At 40.6% G+C, this 20,269-nt stretch overlaps 1 protein-coding gene across 2 annotated transcripts in view; it reads left to right on the forward strand.

Annotated features, from left to right (window-relative positions):
- Positions 1–20,269, forward strand: part of opcml (opioid binding protein/cell adhesion molecule-like) — a 387,148-nt gene that overhangs the window by 314,047 nt on the left and 52,832 nt on the right. For both annotated transcript variants that reach the window (XM_020629289.2, XM_020629288.3), the window contains one exon: positions 7,459–7,584. In XM_020629289.2, the coding sequence (XP_020484945.1) occupies positions 7,459–7,584 (126 nt within the window). The remainder of the gene's footprint in view (positions 1–7,458; positions 7,585–20,269) is intronic.

The raw sequence follows: 20,269 nt of genomic DNA on the forward strand, positions 1-20,269 counted from the left end.
ATACCTGAGTGGGTCGGATGAGTCAGATTGAATGCTGCATCTGAAGGAAGAGACAAAGAATGAATATGCTGGAGGACTCTCATACTGTGATGTTGTCTCATGTTATACTTAACTCCTGAAAAGTGGAAAATTGCCTCTTTAATGTTCAATTTGAGATACGGAAGTATCAGAGGATGTTAAGATAAATGTACCTCAAGTTAGAAAATGTAAAAGCCTGGAACTAACGAAGAGGCCTCTTATTGTTATTTCAGCTTTTCAAAAATGAAAGAAAATGTGAGTTAAAGTCTGGAACCTGTAAACACATCCAAACAGTCCAAATAGTTAAGCCAGCATGTGTGAGGTACATCCCTGCAGTGGGGCCGCTTCCTTCCTCCCTGGACTTTTGACCATTATGGCCATACTCCTGCAGAGTTTGTGTTCCAAACTGCCCGCTCACACCTGCAGCAAAGTTTTAACTGCCCACTCCACCTCAGGTCGCACAGGACCCAGAGGACAGAAATTTCAATGAGCATCTTAAAATGCTGAATGACCTGTCTGTAATAAGACAGCAAAAGAATGTTTTCCATCTTTGCATATCCAGTCTATTTTTTTTAATCTATTTCTGATCATTTGTTAAAATTGACATCTGACATCACCTCAGTGTAAAGAAAGAGTGGACAACAGGAATGCGAGGAACACAAAGGAGAAATCCTTCCTGCATCTGATCCCATATGATCTTTTGTAAAGTTTCTTGAGATAACACTTGTTATAAATTGGCGCCAAAATAAAGATTGATTGATAGATGTCTTTATAAAAACAAAATAAATTGTGGGGTGCTGGTGGCGCAGTGGTTAGTGTGCGCGCCCCTGTATGGAGGCTATGGTCTCCCAAACGGGCAGCCCAGGTTCAAATCCCACCTGTGGCTCCTTTCCCGCATGTCATTCCCCACTCTCTCTCTCCCTGATTTATTCTCTATCCACTGTCCTATCTCTACGTTAAAAAAGCCCAAAAATAAATCTTGTAAAAAATTGTAAACAGTTGAGGTAAAATATAATATGCTGAACCCAGTATCGTGAAACAGTTTGTGTGTTTGATTTGAGTGTATCATTACATCACCGCTGTGATAAAAAAAATTACTAGATAAATTGTCAGTTGGACAGTTTCAAGTAATATGAAACATTTAAGGGTTAGGAATTAGATGGCATCACTGAACGAGCTGTATATAAATACCAGTTTGCACTTGCAGAATATTTTACATGCATCCTTCTATGGAGTACCATTAAATGTGTTAAAACTACGCTTATTCTTGTATCACGCACCATGTATCACTTACTCACACAATAAGGACACCGTGGTTAAGCAATTTTTATCCTGAAAATATCCTACAGTTTCTCTGTGACTGCTCTCTCTCCCCTCCTGCAGCAGAGTTTAAATTGATCGCTCCCCGAAGATTTGTAGGACTGCAGCCTTCTGCAGCAGAGTGTGGGGCTTTTCTCAAGCTGATCACAAGGTAACATGTTTACCCAGAGCATCACACTCTGCCATTTGGTCTCACTTCAGTGCGGCTGTCTTCACTCTGGACTGGATCCTGGATTGTGGAGATGGAACGGGTCCCATATGAAAAGCTGCCTTTGAACTGAGAAAGAGCTTGGAAGTTTTCAGGCAGGTGTCACCGCTTGTGCTTTCTCCCAGCCAGCGGGGAAACCAATCTAGTTTATCTTCACCTCACAAAAGAATCAGCAGCCCAACCCCCCCTCAGGTGTTTTATCACACTTTCCAGGTTGGAATCTTTGGATCTCCTTCATGTTTCTCCTCTTGGAGTTGGCTGTGCCTCTGAATTAACAATAACAAATGACAAGAATGCTGAATGTCATCCAGATGTCTGTCATGCATGTCTATTGTTTCCAGACGAGATGGCAGATTATAAAACTCCCTGACAGTGACTCCTTTGATGTTTCCTTTGCATGCTAATTCAATATGAAAGAGGAGTTAGCATCCATTATAGATTTGGTGTGAGTGTTGGCACACGAGCGGAGGCTTTGATGTCGGGAGATGTCAAAGGTTTAGGCTCATCCTCAAACAATCCAGAGCCAAGCTGCTTTTTTATATCATGTTTTTATAAAAGCAATAAACACAGTGGTGCTGTGTGAGTGCGTACCGCTCTGCCAAAGACTGAAAAATAAATTAGCATAGCTACTCGTTAGTCTCTTATCACTATTACATTAAGACAGTTTGCCAGCTAGGCTTCTGTGTGCAGATGAATCTGATGCAGCTCTCATGTCAGGTCCCTCAAAAGGACAAGAAATTAAATTGAAATTGTCTTCATTAATGCATGGGTCATGGTTATGTTTAATGTAACTGCTGCTCTCAATGTGCTAGTTATCATGCATCCACTGCTGAGATGTTTATAGTGCTACAAGGATTAGCTTCTTTTGTTTGGTAAATTGTAAATGGATTTGAGACCTTGTGTAGCTTGTTTTTTCGAGTCTTCCAACTACTAGCACTAAAGTGCTTTTACACCGCAGGTCCCACCTACCCATTCACACGCTGATGGAAGAGGCTGCTATTAGGGCTCTCACACTGGCATTAAACTCCTGAAAAACTCCTGATATTTGCCAGAGGAGCTGATGTGAGAATGCAGCAGGATTTTATCTGGAGAATTCACCTCGAGCCAATAGGAAGGGGAGTGACTTGTATACACTGGTGACTGCTGTACAGTGCATAGAGTGTATGCATGTGACCACTAGGATCTCTTTACACGTAATTAAACGGCTGCATTACGTTATCTGATCCCCAGTATGTTGTTCGCCGCTCTTTTGTTGATAGTGTCATTCCATTGGACTACACGTAGCATTGATATAAAGACAAATATTCTCATTAAAGCATCGTATAGTGGAATCTGTTGCTTCATCCACTACTTCCAGGTCTATTTTTTTTTACATGCCGTCTTTCCTCAGTAGACCCCCGTCCCCCCACCTTTTGGTTGAGAGACGACCAACTTTACCGACTGAGCCATAGCCATGAGTTAACTCCTTTTTATTTAACAGTTTGCAGCTTTTTTAAATAATTTGTAATGCATCTTTGGAGCTTTCACATCTACACTAAGCAAACAGTTGAACATGCTCTCTCTGCTGACCATCTTTCTCTGCTTGTTTGCTTTGCCCGTTAAATCCCTTCATTCTCTCTTTGTCCTGTGTCCTCTGTTTCAATACTGTAATATCTCACAGCCTTGGACTAATCATTACATCACAGCTTTACTATGTTCAACAAAGAATTCACATCAAATGACTCACCGGATTATATTGTGTCTTTATTAATCTAATAATATACTTTACAAGTAATTATTTAATATTCTGAAAGAGGCAGTATAATGAGCACTCAATGAGTTAAGCTGTGAGTAATTACACAGGAAGGGGGAGGGAAGGAATCAGGAAAGACTGGATCATTAATGATTTATTAATGAATGGTCTCTTCATGACTTTGATTAGTGGACTGTAATGATAAGTTGCCAGAGAACAAATATAGTACTGTTCTTATGTATGTTTTTGGAGTATTTTTGTGTCAAAGTCCTTTGAGTACGAGATGATGTATAGAGAGTGATTTGTTGTGTTGTTGTGGCGGAACAGAACCAGTATAGGTCGAGCAGGAGTGGCAGATGGTGTTTGCTGTGATAACAACCCACCCACTATACATTATCTCACTCATTACATGGCCACTAACCTATAAGATATCAATAATTTGAGACAAAAGATTGATTTGAAAATTATGTATTTCTTCCGCGCGACAAATAGTCCATTAACTGTAGCTAAAGCCTGGCACACAATACAATCTTTTTTTTAATGTTTGAGGCCCCTTACATGATGGCAGATCATGACAGATTTTACAGCTTTGTTCTTATAGTGTGTGGTGTGCAACAAGATGACCAACTCAGCACACCACACACTAACATATTCAATCACCAACAGCAATTCTTTCCTCTCTCAAAACTCGTAATTTTGCGTGATCAAACATGATTTGAGAGTTAACAAACACGGCAGACGACAAGCAGGAAGAATTGATTATGTTATGTTACATTGTGATGGTTAAGCTAAATGCGGCTACCTGCTACATCCATTGCGGTAACAATTTCTGTCCAACTAGGCTACTTTCCCTGTCAGTTTCATTGAGGTATGTTTTACAGGATGCTACCAGTCAGCAGGTTGGTCATCCATCTAGCTTCATGTTTGATGTATTTGCACTCTGTTGTTATTTATTTAGTTTATAAGCTTCATAAGGACACTTTTTGTCCGATAATGTTTTTTTCTTGTGTCTCTCAGCTATAACATAGACCACAAATTCACACATGTTATACAAATTTCAATGCAAGTCTTGGCAATACTTATGACAGATTGTCATATCTCAAAGTTATACCTCATAGTCATTCACTTAGCACACCTTGTTACATGATGTACAGAAAAGGACTGAGCATTAAACATCATTTATCATTATGATCATCTCTGCCACTCATCGCCAGATAGGGACCCCAAACAGATCTAAAAAACCTTTGTGTTGCTGTTAATTTTGTATTTTTTAGCTGTTCAGCTGAATCCATCCGAGCCAACTCATCTCTCCACCCCTTAGGTCTGACTTTCTCTTTTGACTTCCAGTTCCTTAGCACAATCCTGCGCCCCATTAGAAAGGTTCATTTTACCCAAGAACACACTTTGGAGGACAGGTTAGCATCCACTGGTAAGATACCTAATAAACATAATGCTGGACACTGAATGAGCTCTATTTTTAATATATTGATAATACATTTGACAATTTCTGACCAAAAGTCTTGTACCATCTCGCATTCATACAGCATATTGATCAGCGTTTTTTATTCCATCTCCAGCAGCTATCCTCCTCCTTAAGCCCTAACCTTGACATTTTTAAAGGAGTCCAGTAATTCCAATTTAATATTTTAAATAAAATGAAGTGTGTCTGCATGTCTCGAGCTGTGGAGTACCATGACTGTACCACTTTTACCCAGGCCTCCCTGTGAGTGTTGTAAATGGTAAATGGACTTGAGCTTGTATAGCACTTTTCTAGACTTCTGAAAGCACTTTTACACTACAAGTCACACCATTCACACACTGATGGCAGAGGCTGCTGTGTAAAGTGTACATCAGAGGTAACTAATCCCATTCATGTTCATACGCAGCTGACGAAGCAGCAGAAGCAACCTTCTGATTGAGAGATGTTTTGACAATCCTCCTATTCCTGTCAGCAACCAGATTACACCTTCAGTAACCGACTGTAACTTTATGACACTATCAACACTTTTCCAAATGAACGGGTAGACAGAAGCCGAAAACTTTCTGCTAAAAAAAAGTGAAATTTGTCTTATGTTGTTTATTATGTACTCAGGCTTTCTTTCCCTTATTGCTCAGTTTCACCATATGTTTATTGCTTCAGAAGATATTGCTTTACTCATACATTCCAAGTTTGAAGGCAATACATCTTGTGAAGTGGTTGCTACCTTTGCATCTAAAGTTTGTGGATCTCTTTTTTCACCACCTTGGTAAGGGAGGGAGGGGGGTGTGACTCCCAGGAGGCATGCAGGAAGTTGTTGCCCAGCCTACTTTGAAAACTTTTATTTTTTATCTTACTGACCCTTAAAAAAAAATCTCATTTCTAGAAATTTGTCCACATTCCCATGAGGGAAAGTTTGAGCCAAAAGATCCCCAACACATGACACCATTGTATTGTTTGACTGGGAGAATGCAAAATATGGTTGAATTCATATTGTGACCGACAACAATGCACTGTGTCGTAACAATGCTTGCTATACCGCTGTGTTCTTGTGCCTTGCAGATAACGACACATTGTGGCACATCCATGCATCTGCCTCTGTTTCTGTCAATGGAAAATATTTAACAGCACAACTACAGATGGATACAAACATACACATTCTTTTAAAGTAAATCAACCATATCAGTTGATCCCAACTGTTAAACAAACAAACCAGAGAAAGCATCCATTTCCAAGCCTCTTGATTCCATTTTCTAATTAATTATTGGCTGCAACCCCTCGGCTGTGGCTACATGAAGAGTGACATGTCCCCAGGCCTCCAGTCACACCGCCCAGCAGCCCCGGTGGCAGGGGAGCTGTGCTTTTAATCACCTTGCCACTGGCATTATCAAGCTGGAGGACCTGTCAGCTGCTCTGCACACACATGCCCGTTCATTCATCTCTGCCGGAGGTCTGTGTGGCTGAGAAAGTGCAGCCCGCTGTGTCCTCACCGAACTTCTCCCCGCCCTGTACAGAAGCCCTTAAAAGCACCACATGTTGCATTTTACCCGTAATAAACTTATTATGATATTTATTTGGCAATGCTGTTAACAGCACAGACTTGTATGGAATACTTTATTTCTAGATATTGTCAGCATGAAGGCTTAGCAGGACACCTATTAGAAAGCTATGCCAAGAGGCTTAGTACAGTTGTATTTATAAAATAAATGTAAGGGCGCAATCACACTGCCTATCCGTACCATGCCGTACTGAAGCACGATTGGCCCCCCGCTGCGCCATGCCCTTGCTGGCCGGCACAGCACGCGGTCACACTGGCCAGGACTATCTGTGCCTAAGCACGATTACCTCTTGTACATAACGTCATCATACAACACATGCATGCTTTATGTGACCGCGTATGATCACCCTGTCAGGCAGAGATTTTCTTTTACTTAAGAACAAACTTCTAAGAGGGAGAGAGCACTCAAATGGACGAGCAAGAGTGAGGGAGGGTGTCCTTGCGCACAGAGATGGAGGGACACCAGACAAAAACGTCATCTGATCATCTGTTTGAAGGTAACTGGGTTTACCTGTGAAGTGTGTGAACAACATGGCAGCCTGCAGTCCCTGTTATCAGCCTGAACATATGTCCTGACATATAGAACTTAGCAGAGAACGTACTTCCTGTAAATTTTGATTTTCAATCAATACGATGCAGACTGACATCGTATTGACAGCCGAGACTCCAGAACCTCAGAATCAGAAGTTTTACCTTTACTAATGGTAACATAACTGACAAAAATGGCGGACATTAAAAAAAACGTATCCGTATCATCCGTAGTCCTAAGGCACAAAAAAAAGTGTGTATTTTCACAGTACTGGCCCTATCAATTATTACAAGGTATTATCATGCCATGGCACACACACACACACACACACACACAAACTGAACAAGCTAGTCCAACTGGAGAGATGGAATTATTCGTACCCGAAGTCAGTCTGATGCTTGTCTAATGAGCGGTGTGGCAAAGATGAGGGAAAATCAATCATGTATAGCACCATAGCAAGCCAGAGAATTGTCAAATTTGTCAGCTAATTTCATGCTAATTGAGTTATTATTTTTAACCTCATCACTGCTCTGATCATGTGGAATAGAGAGCCCCTTTTCTTATGAGTCATTAATTATGCTCAAAACATCAATCATGGTCGTCTTTCTCTCCGCAGTACCCGCCAGGATCACTAACATATCCAGAGACGTCACAGTGAACGAGGGGAGCAGCGCCAGTCTCATGTGCCTGGCAGTCGGCCGACCCGAGGCCAACATCATATGGAAGCATCATTCACCAAGAGGTAAGACGGAGCATTGGTTCTTGGCTTTTATTTGAATGGATTGGTTGCAAATGGAAGTATTTTGAAGTGAGGTTCTGTAGCCTAAGTAAAGACGTGTAGATGTGAGATGTTTTTTGGTGCTGAAAAAGGGAAATTGTGTGAACCTGTTCCTGAACACACACTCATGTTAATATGAAAAGACTAAGATGATATGTAGACCTTACTCATCAGTCAAACCAGGCTTACAGAGATACCTGAAAGTAAAATAATGGTAAAATGTTGGTTTTATGTTAATATACACCTTTTACTATTTGTTTCCCTACACATTAAGTTAAATAGCAACCAAATGTCATTAATAACAATATACTGTTTATATAATTGAAAGTATTAGGGATGGTTTTCATCTTTCATGTATTGACATTTTAACCATGGCCTGTCAATGATCACCCTGAATTGTTAAGCAATTGTTTTAACTGATTGCTATGATGGTTAACCACAGGGGTCACATGACCCAGTTTCCGTCTTTAAAATAAATTGTTGAACAATGTTGGAAAAATATGAAGGGTGGCTGTCATTTTGCTAATTATTGGCTTAAATCGGTTAAGTCATTCTCGCACAACATTGTCAATATGTGGGGAAATCCCCCACATATTGACAATGTTTACAACACCATCCTATGACACACGGCAAATGTTTGCACAGTTGTGTACGGGACAGACTGATGGGAGTCTCTGCATTTATATGGATTACTTGCGCAAGTTTGCTGTCTACTTTTCCCAAACACCCATGTATTTGGGCAGGTGTAACTATAAAACAAAGGACCACTGCACCCAATTTTACCACAATACCTTTATGACTATTTTACCACAAATAAGTCTAAACTTTGGTGAACATTAGTTACATTCAGGCAAAACAACAGCAAGGATAATGTCTTATGAAGGGTTCAAGTCAGTCAGTCTTTATTTGTATAGCACCAATTCGTAACAAATCTAATCTCAAGATACTTCACAAAAGAGCAGCTGAAAGCCTTACTCTTTTTTACTTTATCTACAAGGACCCAACTAAAATCCATCATGAGCTCAGCACAAGGCAACATTTAGCAAAGTTACAGTGGCAGAGAAAAACTGCCTTCAAGAGGCAGACACTTCAAGCAGAACCAGACTCATGTTGAACAGCCATCGGCCGAAATGGTTGGGCTTGGAAAGTGAGATAGTGGGAGATGCAGGAAGAAGGAGAATGATGTAGACAAACAGAGCAACAACAACAACAATACAAATGTGTTTTTCTTTCCAGCACAGACGAGTTTGAAAGAATACGCTATCTGTCTCAAACATTTCCACTCCAGATGATCAGTGACTGTATTTAGCTAATGCTTACAGCTAAACCTAGCATAGGGCAAGCGATGGCGTTCGCTTATGCTAGCATAAGGGCATCACAGTAACTGAGTAGTTGGTTAGCATTGGCTAGCAAAAGCTAACCAAACAAGTGCTGTGGGTTTCTGTTTGGTCTAATACTAACAACACAGCCAGTACACAGAGCAAGAGATGTGATTTCATTGTCTGTTGAGAAAGTGATCCAGTGATAGCAACAGACCGGATTTCATCATCTGAAAATTTTAATTCAAATGACAGATCATCATACATCATAACCACATTTTTACCACCCTTTAAAAAAAAGAGACAGCGGGAAGGTCTAATGCAACCTCTAGATTACAGGTATACAGGATCTGATGAAATAGCCAAAATGCTACAGTAAACAGCCTCAGCTGTTCATAATCTTTGTTTGCAATGACAGTTGTTGCACAACATTACCATGCTTTACAACTGTTGACATTGCTCTTCCTCCTATGTTTTCTTCTCATTCCCAGTTGTAATGAGTGCTACCGTAGAACTGATTTGCAAACATATGTTCTATGCATTCACATGTTCATAAACGGCTGATTGTTGGAGAGGGTAGGTTAGGCTCAAACATGATGTGTGCCTGCATCTTTCCAGATCTACCTTAAAGAATGTGTCCCTAAATGTATTTGTTGTGCCGAAAAAAATGGGTCAAGACGTGTATCAAACCAGAGTTTTATGCATGCTGCCCCAGGTGTTTTGCTTTGTACAGGAAGGTAATTAACATAAACCAGAGTCACAGGAAACAGGATTACTGGGCACTGAAAAACAATCTTTGTGAACTATTTGCAGCCACAAATGTGCCAAATAGACTCTAAATCTCTGACTGTTTATGTGCAAAATCAGATGCTAATGCAGAATAAGAAGGTCAATTTCTGATTTTTTACATACATACGCACATACGTTAAGGGGGAAGTTAAATCACCCATTGACTACACATTACCTCAACTCTGTAATGTGTTTTTTTTTTCAAACACATTTCACAAAACAAATGTGTCAGGCAAAGCTGTAACAGCACAACCTTGATGTAAAGATGACTGAAGCACACACACCTCTAACACATGTTTCACATGATCATCCTACATGCAAGCCGTTTACCTCCAGCTGATATGAATCTATAGCTTTTGTGTTAGCATAGCAACAAGACTATTTATGGTCAATGCCAGTATTTAATCTGTTGAATAAAGCCTTGCTTGCTTTTCTACCTGATTGACTGCAGAGGTTTAGGTTGCTAACCCGTGACCTGACAGGATCCAACCCCAATCAAGCCTGTTTTATCAGGAGGCCACAGCCGGTTAGGTCACATATAGCACACCTCACAGCCTGGAGAAAAGGAGCCGAGCTCTGTATGTGTGTTTTAATTGTGTCGGTTTCACACTTCCCACTAAGCATTCAGCGGTGTGAGTCATGCGTTGCTTCTCTATAGATTCAGATGTTCAGCCTTCAACATGACATGAATGCTCACAGCCCAGCTGTTCCTCTGTGCCTGCGTGTTATGTGGAGCCAGAGAAAATCTGCTCCTTGCAGCCCAGCGAGCCTGAGACATCTCAGCCTCCTACAACACAACGGTTCCTTTATTTATTCACTACCTATTCTTTGTACTCAGGATATCATGACCATTTGGGTGAAGTATGAATTGTAAAAACATGAATTAGTGGTAACTTAGATGGTCAAAACTAGGGCTGCAGTATAAAAAAAAAATCACTATTAATCTCTGAATTTCAATAGTTAAGTGTAATATGTTGAATTTTTACACTAAAATATCTTTAATTTATTATTGTTATATTTTCTTTGTTGAGTACTTACAGTACCTAACATACTTCCAATAGTTATCAGAGCCATAGAATTACGTAATTTTATAGTTGTAACAGGACATGTCAACTTATTTACCGTTGCCATGGAAACACCAGATGTTACGTCTTAGATGGCTGTATAAGGAAGTGTTAACTGCTACTGAAAGCTCCCGTACTGTTGCTGAATGTGCTGCTGGGATATAAATTATACTTGGATACATTGGAGGTAAACATATTCTCTTCCTCAGGTCTGTTTTGCACATTCATCTTGGAGTTTGTTTTTAGAGGGGGTTTGGGGTGGAGTAACAGTGAGAATTACTCCCATTATTCCCCACCAGCCTAGACATCATCTTTTGTTATTGTCTTGATTGGTGGTGGAATCTACATTACAGTATTGTGCGTTTAATCACGATTAATTAACCTCACCATCTCATCCCAATTTAAGTGTTAAAGCTGACTAGTTAAAACAAGTTATATTGTTGAATAATGAAGCCAATGAGAAAGTGCAAAAAAATGCCATTTTAACCATAACATTAAAACATAAAGATAATGAAAAGATATATAAATTTAACATTCAATTTCAACCTCTTTGTGACTTGCATGCAGGTGCGGGACTAATTACATTTTGTCACCATGGTAATAGAAAATGTATTCCTGCAGACATTTTCAATGTTCTAAAATCTGAATTGCTTTTGCAAGGTAATAATGGTATCTTGTAGATCAAGTGCTACCAATAAGGGCTGACAATAATCACAATATGTCATGCCTATCTAGTGCTGATTTCCTCTTCATAATGCAAGGTTAGCTTCAACATTTGTTTAGACTCACAGGGTATGGAAACCAGAGGACTGAGAGTTTCAAAATATAAATCCCATACATACTGAATGATTTTATTTATCCATCTCTCCATTAGATTAAAATCACAGACAAACTGTCAATGCTTAACATGATGTTTAAACAATCCCGACCAGTAGAAAGAGAGGATGTCACTTGTCAGCAGCAGGAGAAGTGGCAAATGAAGCAATAGAATCACACTTGCAAAGTAATATACAAGAATCTGTAGCCAGGGAGCCTGGTAAGATGTGTGTGTGTGTGTGTGTGTGTGTCTCTGTGTGTGTATGTTATTGTCAACAGCAAAGATAATGGGTTATCTTACTTGACATTTCTTGGAGTTGCTCTAATGAAAAGAGAGACTGTGGCGAGATGCCGAAGAGATTCTTGCAGGCAGTCAGAATCTTAAATGTTTTTTTTTCTTGCAGGAGTGATATTTTTTTTTTCCCCACGACTATAGCTCCTCATCGTTTGCTTTTCATGTTTGTCACCAGCGATAATGGACTGTTCCCTCCGAGGATAGTGTGTGTGTGTGTGTGTGTGTGTGTGTGTGTGTGTGTGTGTCTGTTAGTTCAGCACTAAAGCGAGCAGCCTTCTTCCCCAGTTAAACAGCATTTGTAGAAAGTCTCAAATCTGTGATGTAGCCACCTTGTTTTTTTTGTTTTCATGGCAAATCATTGCAAATCTTCACACTCACACGGTGTCTGGAACATGAGCAAATGTGCTGTAGCAGCTGATGGTGCAGAAAGACGGCCCACATTTTGCAAAGAGAATGACAAATGCGATGAGAAAACTTGCTCTGGTGAACACGGAAGACATTTCAGAGTACTAAGACAGCCTTAAAGGTACACAGCCTCACTTGAGCCTATTTCTTAAAGGAAATATGAGCTGAGGAATTTCAGATTCCATGTCCCTGTGGCAGATTAATTATTTTATCATACCAAATGTTACTTGATGGGAGAAATAAAGACTTCTACATGCAAATCAGTTCCCCAAATGGGGAAAAAAGGAACAATGTCAGTAAGAACAAACGATCAGCTTTGAGTCTGATTGGACACACAGGTGCTGACAGGAAGTGACCAGAGGCAAAGCACAACATTGAGGGCAGTTCTTGAGAGCTCTAATCAGTATAGAAACCATCTTATAAGTCGATGTTATTAAACAAAAAACATCGTCATTACGTTCATCATAATCAATAATATCAAGACCATCATGACAAATAGGCACTGTAGCAAAATTAAGAGGACAACTAAGCGATTATATATGAGCAAATTGGGCTAGACTTGGGCATCAGTAGCTAGTGGTCAGTGTGCGCGCCCCATGTGAGGAGGCTGAAGTCCTCCAAGCAGGTGGCTCAGGTTGAATCCAACCTGTGGCTCATTTCCTACATGTCTGTCCCCACTTTCTCTCCCTGATTTCTGACTCTATCCACTGTCCTGTCTTTCCAATAAAAAGGCATACAAAACAAATCTAAAACCAAGTTAGACATTCAAAACAAAGTATGTCCAGACACATTTCACACAATCATCTTTAAGGGGCGGCTGTGGCTCAGTGGAATAGTCGGTCATCTCTGAACCACAAGGTCAGGGGTTCTATCCCCAGGTCCTGCAGTCAGGGAGGAAGTATCCTAAAACACTGGACTGCTTTGATGGCGGTGGTGTAAATGGATGTGAATTGAATAGTACATATTTATTTATATATATATAAAATGAAGCTACCACATTTTAACTTGAAGGGGTTGGGCAACTGACCAAGCTGCTGCATTTGATGAGTTTGGAGTGAGAATGGGCTGTGAATACAGAGGGTGACATGAGTAAGAGTTGTGTAAAGACGATAAAGCGTGTCCCCCACTGAGTAATGCCTCTTTGGTCAGTCGCCAACTTAAGTCTCCCCTTTGTTTTCTTCACTGCAGGACTCAGTCCTTATTTCAACTCCACATTAAATATTCAGCAGAGTCCAGTGAATCTCTGGCTGCGGGCCACGGAGAGGATTAGAAGATACATGGTCAAGGGAAAACAGTTTGTTCAGAGGACAATACAGTATGGATTCTGTTCGACCCACAGTGGATAGGTTGTTAATGTACACTCCACTGGATGTCTTTCCTTTTAAATAACCTCGGATAGATGGATGGCTTTTACATGGGTCGTCCTTTAGAACGTGCTGTGACTGAGCCCTCCTCTTATTGATATTGGCAATAAGCTAGGCAGATATTATGAGTAGAAACAACAAGCAGGGGTTTGTCTGACATCAGTGTAGCAGAACATATGGGATTAAAGCTTCAAGTTATTCTAATTTATAGCATGTTTAGGAAGAATACACTCATTTAGGTTAAAGTCAAGCTATCATTAAAATCAGTACTTCAACATTCAAAAACAAAACTTAGCTTGTCATACATGAACCTTTGGGTGAAACCAATCTTTTTGCTGTAAAATGTGTTGCATGAGAAGTGCTTTTAATACCTGTTTTTTTTCAACTAAGAAAGTTGGCGTCATCGTTTATACCAGTTGACCAATATAATGAAGATGAAAATTAATCCTGCGAGGGGAAATTCTATTTTACACTCTGTTATTGAGACATGCTACACACACATGGGCTGAAATACACACACTTTCACATTCAGGATCATATGGATGTGCAATAATTGAGGGATGTCAGAGTGAGGGGGCTGCCCACAGAACTGGTGGGGGGGGGGGGGTTCAATTTCTTGCTCAAGGGAACGTCGGCAGTGCTCAGGAAGTGAAGTGGCACCTCTCCAGCTACCAGACCAATTTCCAGACTTTTCCGGGACTTGAACCAATAAAACCCTCCGGTTCCCACTCCAACTCCCTACAGACTGAGCTCCTGCCGCCCCAGTATAAATCACTAAGACATGACTGCAAGTGGAGCTGCCATCACCCACCCAGCATGACCTGACGTGATGAAAATGTACCCTCATTCATGGTGTACTGCACACGTCAGCTTCACTGTGCAAAGAATGCTGGGATACATAGCATCCCTACTTCGCGCCTTCACTCCCACAATAAGTCAGAATCCTAGATTAAAGGAAAGTGATGGTATACCTTGTGTAGTGCTGGTTTTGAATAAAAAGACATCTCAATTAAATGCAACAAAAGGAGTCACATTAGCTTTTTTTTGCCACAATTTGTCACAGTTCAGGGTGAACACAGTCATGGAGCGGTCAGACTGGTGCAGGTCAGAAGAATCTTCAGTTCTGACTTTGTGTTAGTAGAAGAAGAAGAAGAAGAAGAAGAAGAAGAAGAATTGTCGAACAGGCGTCTCTTGGTTCTTGTGTCAGATCGATGCCACCACTTGTTCAGGTCTCAAACAGCTGAGTTTCATGCTGCAGGTTGACTTCTCCCTCCCCTCAGGACACAGGTCTAAGATGAGAGTTTTAGTAAGGAGTTAGAAGTCTCAGGAGATGGAAACCTTTATGTTTACTTTATATTTTGCTTCTTCTTGCTATAGTTTTCTGTGGGAAAAAAAAGGGCCGCCCATCAAGCACAAAAAAAAACTATTTTCATCCACCATTTGTTTTGCTTATCTTCACCTCTCTTTGAACTTGATAACTTTTAAATTGGCCATTGAGGTCGATCGATTCAAAAATGTTCTAGAAGAAAACAGGTTTTATGATTTGTGTTTTGATTTGTAAGTGGAAAATGAGTACAATTTCTTTTCTTTTTCCATGTACAAATTATGATGACTTAAGAGAATTATTGTTTCATGCAATACTTCGTCAAACACCTGAAAAATTGGGGTGGACAGATGTGCAAAAACTGGAATGGCTGTTTAAGTTGGATGTGTTTAAGCTGTCTAATTATGTCTCAAAAGCTTGGAAAAGAAGACAAGATAGTTTGTTTCTATTGTTGTGAACATACATCTGCTTTTATAAGTCTAGACGAGAAAGATGGCCCCACTTTTCCTTTATATGCCAAATACTCTTTTTGCTTTCTCCATAGGTTTATTTTTAGTTTTCGTTTCACAATATTTTTTTCAGAGTTTCCAACTTTGAGTCCTGACAAGTAAATTGTGGGGGGAGAAAAAGCTTACACGACATCTGAAGTCCAATTGTTGGGAAAAAATTGGCAGCGTTGAGCGTGATTGACAGACCACTGTAGCACAGACAGATGTTGTCGACTTGTGATTACTCTCCTGATGAGTGCCATTCACGGAATCAGACAGCAGAAATGAACGCTGCTCCATCCGTCCAGACAGAACAATACCCTGGCACTGCACGCTGCAGTAGTGAATGAAGCAGTTATCACGGCGAGGAGGAACAGCATCGGGTGCAGGTGTTTCTCAAAAAAAAAAAAAAAGAATGGAAGAGATATGATCCCCAAAAAATATATTACATTTCATGACAGCTCACAACATGCCTCCCACACTGGAAAGAAAAGCCTTGTGTTTTGACTTTTTAGATGAAGAATTGTTGGCATTGTTTGATCGCCACCTCCAATATCCATCAGAATCGTTGGAGAAGTTATTTCTAGTCTGCTTCAAACTGACAGCTTCCATATCACGATGACAGTAAATAAGCACAAGCTTCTTTAAGACAATGGGAGCTGGCAGAAGCAGTTTGATGGTGGAAAGTAAACTCATTTGTCTGCATTGTTTACTCATTATAAAAGACAAAACCTATCACAGAGAAGTAAAGAGTGGATAACAGGCGCAGCCTACAGAGTGCAATGTGCACAGGAAATAATACATTTCATCCACTTACTGACTCTCACTTGCTGAGAAAGTTGTGTTATGCATGCAGAAGGTTTATAAAGTTTAGTGTTTTCAGTCACAAAAAAAGGTCATCTTGGTTTTATTTGGTATTTGGACCACTAAGTGGACTTCACACTAGGGACCCGGGCCCGGTTCCAAGTACGCATACCCCAAAGTATGGTTCATTTAATCAGTGTTTACACAAACATACCGTACTCGAGCAACGTGCCCAAGTCCGCTTGAAGAGGTGGTCTAGGGTATGATTCATGTGTACTCGATGTGAACGCAACCGTGCTCAAACAAGGAAGTGGACAGCTATATGACTTAATCCTTAACGGCTCCTATCACCATCGTCACCATCGTATGTCCGCAGCACGGGCCCATTTTGTCCTCTGATCTGCACGGTACATGTGGAAGTTAGGCGGGAGAGGGGTCGTTGGTGTCTCAGAAAACCAAAACCGAAAACATCCATAGTTAGTAGAATTGAATTAGCCTACGAGCAGGTTGCCATGGTTACTTATTTTTATTTAAGCTTCTTGGCAGATTTGCAAACCAACTGTGTGCATACTGCCACCTGCTGTATCGGAGTGTGTGCATACACAAGTGTAGGGAACAGTGTTACTAATGGGAACGCAGACCAGCCAGGGAGAGGGGAGGGAGGCGGGGGCAATCGTTCACTGGAACAATATGAAACAATCGTGCCTAATGTGTGCCTTACCCGCAATCCACACATACTCCGTCGGACGGCTCGCGCCCATTCACACTGGATCCGTTTCTGCGACGTCAGCGCAGCGGAGCGCACCCATGACACATCACAGGAGAACTACAAGATCCCGCGGGAATAAAGAGAAAAACATGCAAACAACATGTTGCTTTGTCTTTCTGAGGATGCATTGTTGTTAATTCGGTTCCTGTTTTGACGTAATGTTGATAAAGTGATGAAAAATACGATCGCGAGTCCGTATATTGTGTTTTATTTTGAAATTGACCGGATGCTCTGTGCGTTTTCTTGTCTGACTTCCTGTCTGGGCTGTCATATTCTGTCTAGCTTGACGCGAACTTGCAGCGTGCTCCGGCGAAAATAGACTCGCTGCGTATTTGAAATAGAGCAGAGCTCAGTGCCGTCGGTGGCTCGCGCCGGAGACGGACCGCAGCGCACCCTGTGTGAACACAATGATTGACTAGAGTGGAAGCTTAGTACAACGTAGTGCACGCCGCTGACGGACCGCGGCGCACACAGAGTATGTGTGAATTGTAGTCACTTTTGCATCTTAAATTAGTTCAGTGAGACAACTCACGTTTGTATCTTACATACATACATACTTAAATATTTATTGGAGCAGAACATAGTTTGTGTTTGTGCGTCTATGCTCAGACCTAATCACTCGTCACAGTTTTAATTTGCATGCAGAAATTTGAGGAGTGATGGGATGATATCTTAAACCCCCCAGTCAGAGCCTACAAGTGGATGCTGGGGTGGTGGAGGGGGGCTGAGCAAGAGTGCAGTACTGGTTCAGGTCAAAGTTAGCAATGAAAGAGCGCAGGAAGAGACTGGAAATCTGAGTGCTTAAATAGACAGCTATTAGGAAAGAGGTGTTGTCAGGTGACTGTTGAGAATGAGACATGTCACATGTCAGTGCAGCTCGAGTTAACTGCCTGTACTAGATCGGCGGCGTCACCTCATTTTGTGGACCGCTATAGTGACCTTTAAAGTTGACATTTTGGTCCTTGCATTCCAGGTGTTTTCAGAACCAGAAGGGTATAACAGGACTGATGGACTGCAGGTTTTGAGGGTTAGCAAATACTAACAGTTCATCTTTGTGCTGGATGAGGAAGAGGCAATTAAAACTCATTGTGACAATGATATCAATTGAGATAAATATTGACTCCAGTAAAAAGATAGGCTTTATACAAAATGTTTATATTTAATGATTCATGGTAAATTGACTTTCTATTTCTCTGACTACTCAAAGCAGTTTTACACTACATGTCACATCCCCAAGTGACTTGCCCAAGAATGCTTCGACTGCAGGAGCTGGGACATCAAACCCCTCAATCTCTTTCAACCTGACGCAGTTGTCATTTTCACACCCAGCACTCCTGTTGTTTAAATGGCAAATTAATTTGCGCTCCCTGCAGCGCCCCAGGGGTGCTTTTATCTTACAATAAAGTGTGATCAAATGCATACCTGGTGTGTTTTTTTTATCCTGGAGATTCAGACAGCGACTGCGCCTTAGACCACCTAAAACCTGGTCTGATGTCTAAAGTCTGTGGTGCAGTATGTTACTACTACTTAAATGGAATAATATTAAGATGGGCAGACAGCGTGTTCTACACACACACACAGGATGCATCACAGCACAACTTCGCCAGTTTAATTTCAGTGCATTTGCTGATACATTCAAATGGAGTTTTTAATGGGAAAGAGGGCTGGGGAGACGGAAAGCTTTTGTTTCCGTTTCTTTCTTCGCCTCCGTACTTGCTTCAATGCGTTTGTGATCTACCTCCTTTAATGCCTCTCCCTGTCCTTTCAGTACAGATTTAATAGTTTCAATAGCAGCTTTGTTCTGTTGTAAAATTAAGTTGGAATACATTTGAAAGACCGTCATAAACATACATCAAGAATGTAAGAGACTGTTTCATGTATACCCCGTTTCTGCATGTTTACAGCACCTTGGGACATCATCTAAAGCTGCTATCTCCTCCTCTGCTTTTCTTTCTCTAAGAATCTGGCTTACTTTGGTAGCATCACCTTCTCTTTTATGGCTGCTTCTTTTAGTTTCCTCTTTTGAGAGCCGCATTTTGTCTTGCATGCTGTCATGACCCAGCTCAGGAGGGGAAAGAGAAGCAACATCAAAACCAGAGAGTGTTTGTAAATTCAAGTTATTCATTACAAAAAAGCAAAGTTGTGATACATCTTTCATCACCTACAAAAAGAAAGACAAACTGTAAGGGCAAATGAGTTCTGCTCAAATCAACAACTGCTTAAAACAGAAGGACTCTAAATTAGGTTTTAAATACTTACTGTCTAATGAGAGAAAAGAAAGGAACATACCTTTTACAATAATCTTAGTACAATCCTGTAGTTTGTGATGTGCCATGACTTCACGTCTTGCAGTGTGTGCATTCTTGAGGTTATGGAGAAAAATATCTGTTGTGCCCTTTGTGAAGGACATTTAATATTGTTTGAGTTAAGTTTTGTTTTTACACTGCCCCCTCCTGGTTGTTTAAGTGAACTGAGTAGTATGAGTATGTGAGGTGTTAATTACCGCCAGACTTCAAGTGCTGTGGAGAATGCAGACAGCAGTTTCTTCACCTCCTGCAAAATTATCTTCCACATTGTTGCCTTGGACACTAATTGTCCGTAAGTATTTATTATTTTGTGTTCTTTGGTGTACAGAGTCAGAATGTAAGTTTTTAAGTTGTTTCTTTTGAAGATTGGATTTTAATAAGTTGATAGTTAGCAGAGCAGTAAGCTAGCAGCATGACTAAGCATGTTAGGTTAGCTAATTGTTTCTTGTGCCCTATTTTCTGTTTGTTAGTCTCTAATGAACTTTGCAATTTGTGCTTTAGTACAGTTTTACAAGAAAGAAAGAAAGTAAATAAGAACAGAAATACTGTGAATTCTTCAATAAATAACGAGAAAAGTTACACCTTGTAATTTTTTGGAGGACTTACACTTGTTAGCTAACTGTCTAGCTCTGAAGATAAGCAAATCATTGCAAGGACAGTATAATATCTGTTAAGATTCTCCTCTGGTGGTTGATGCGCCTCATTTCAAAATCGGATAGGATTTTAGACTTACTGTAGTGTGTGTGTGTGTTTTAGTTAGCGAGTTTAAGGGACTGTAGTCATGTTATGACACCGAGATATATAGTTGTATGTCATCTGCATAAGCATGGTAAGAGATGTCATGATATTCCAAAATCTGAGCAAGTCATGCACCTGCCTCTCTCGACACAATGTACAACAATGCAT

The sequence above is a fragment of the Labrus bergylta genome, chromosome 14 (assembly GCF_963930695.1).
Source record: "Labrus bergylta chromosome 14, fLabBer1.1, whole genome shotgun sequence".
In the NCBI taxonomy this organism is placed as follows: domain Eukaryota; kingdom Metazoa; phylum Chordata; class Actinopteri; order Labriformes; family Labridae; genus Labrus; species Labrus bergylta.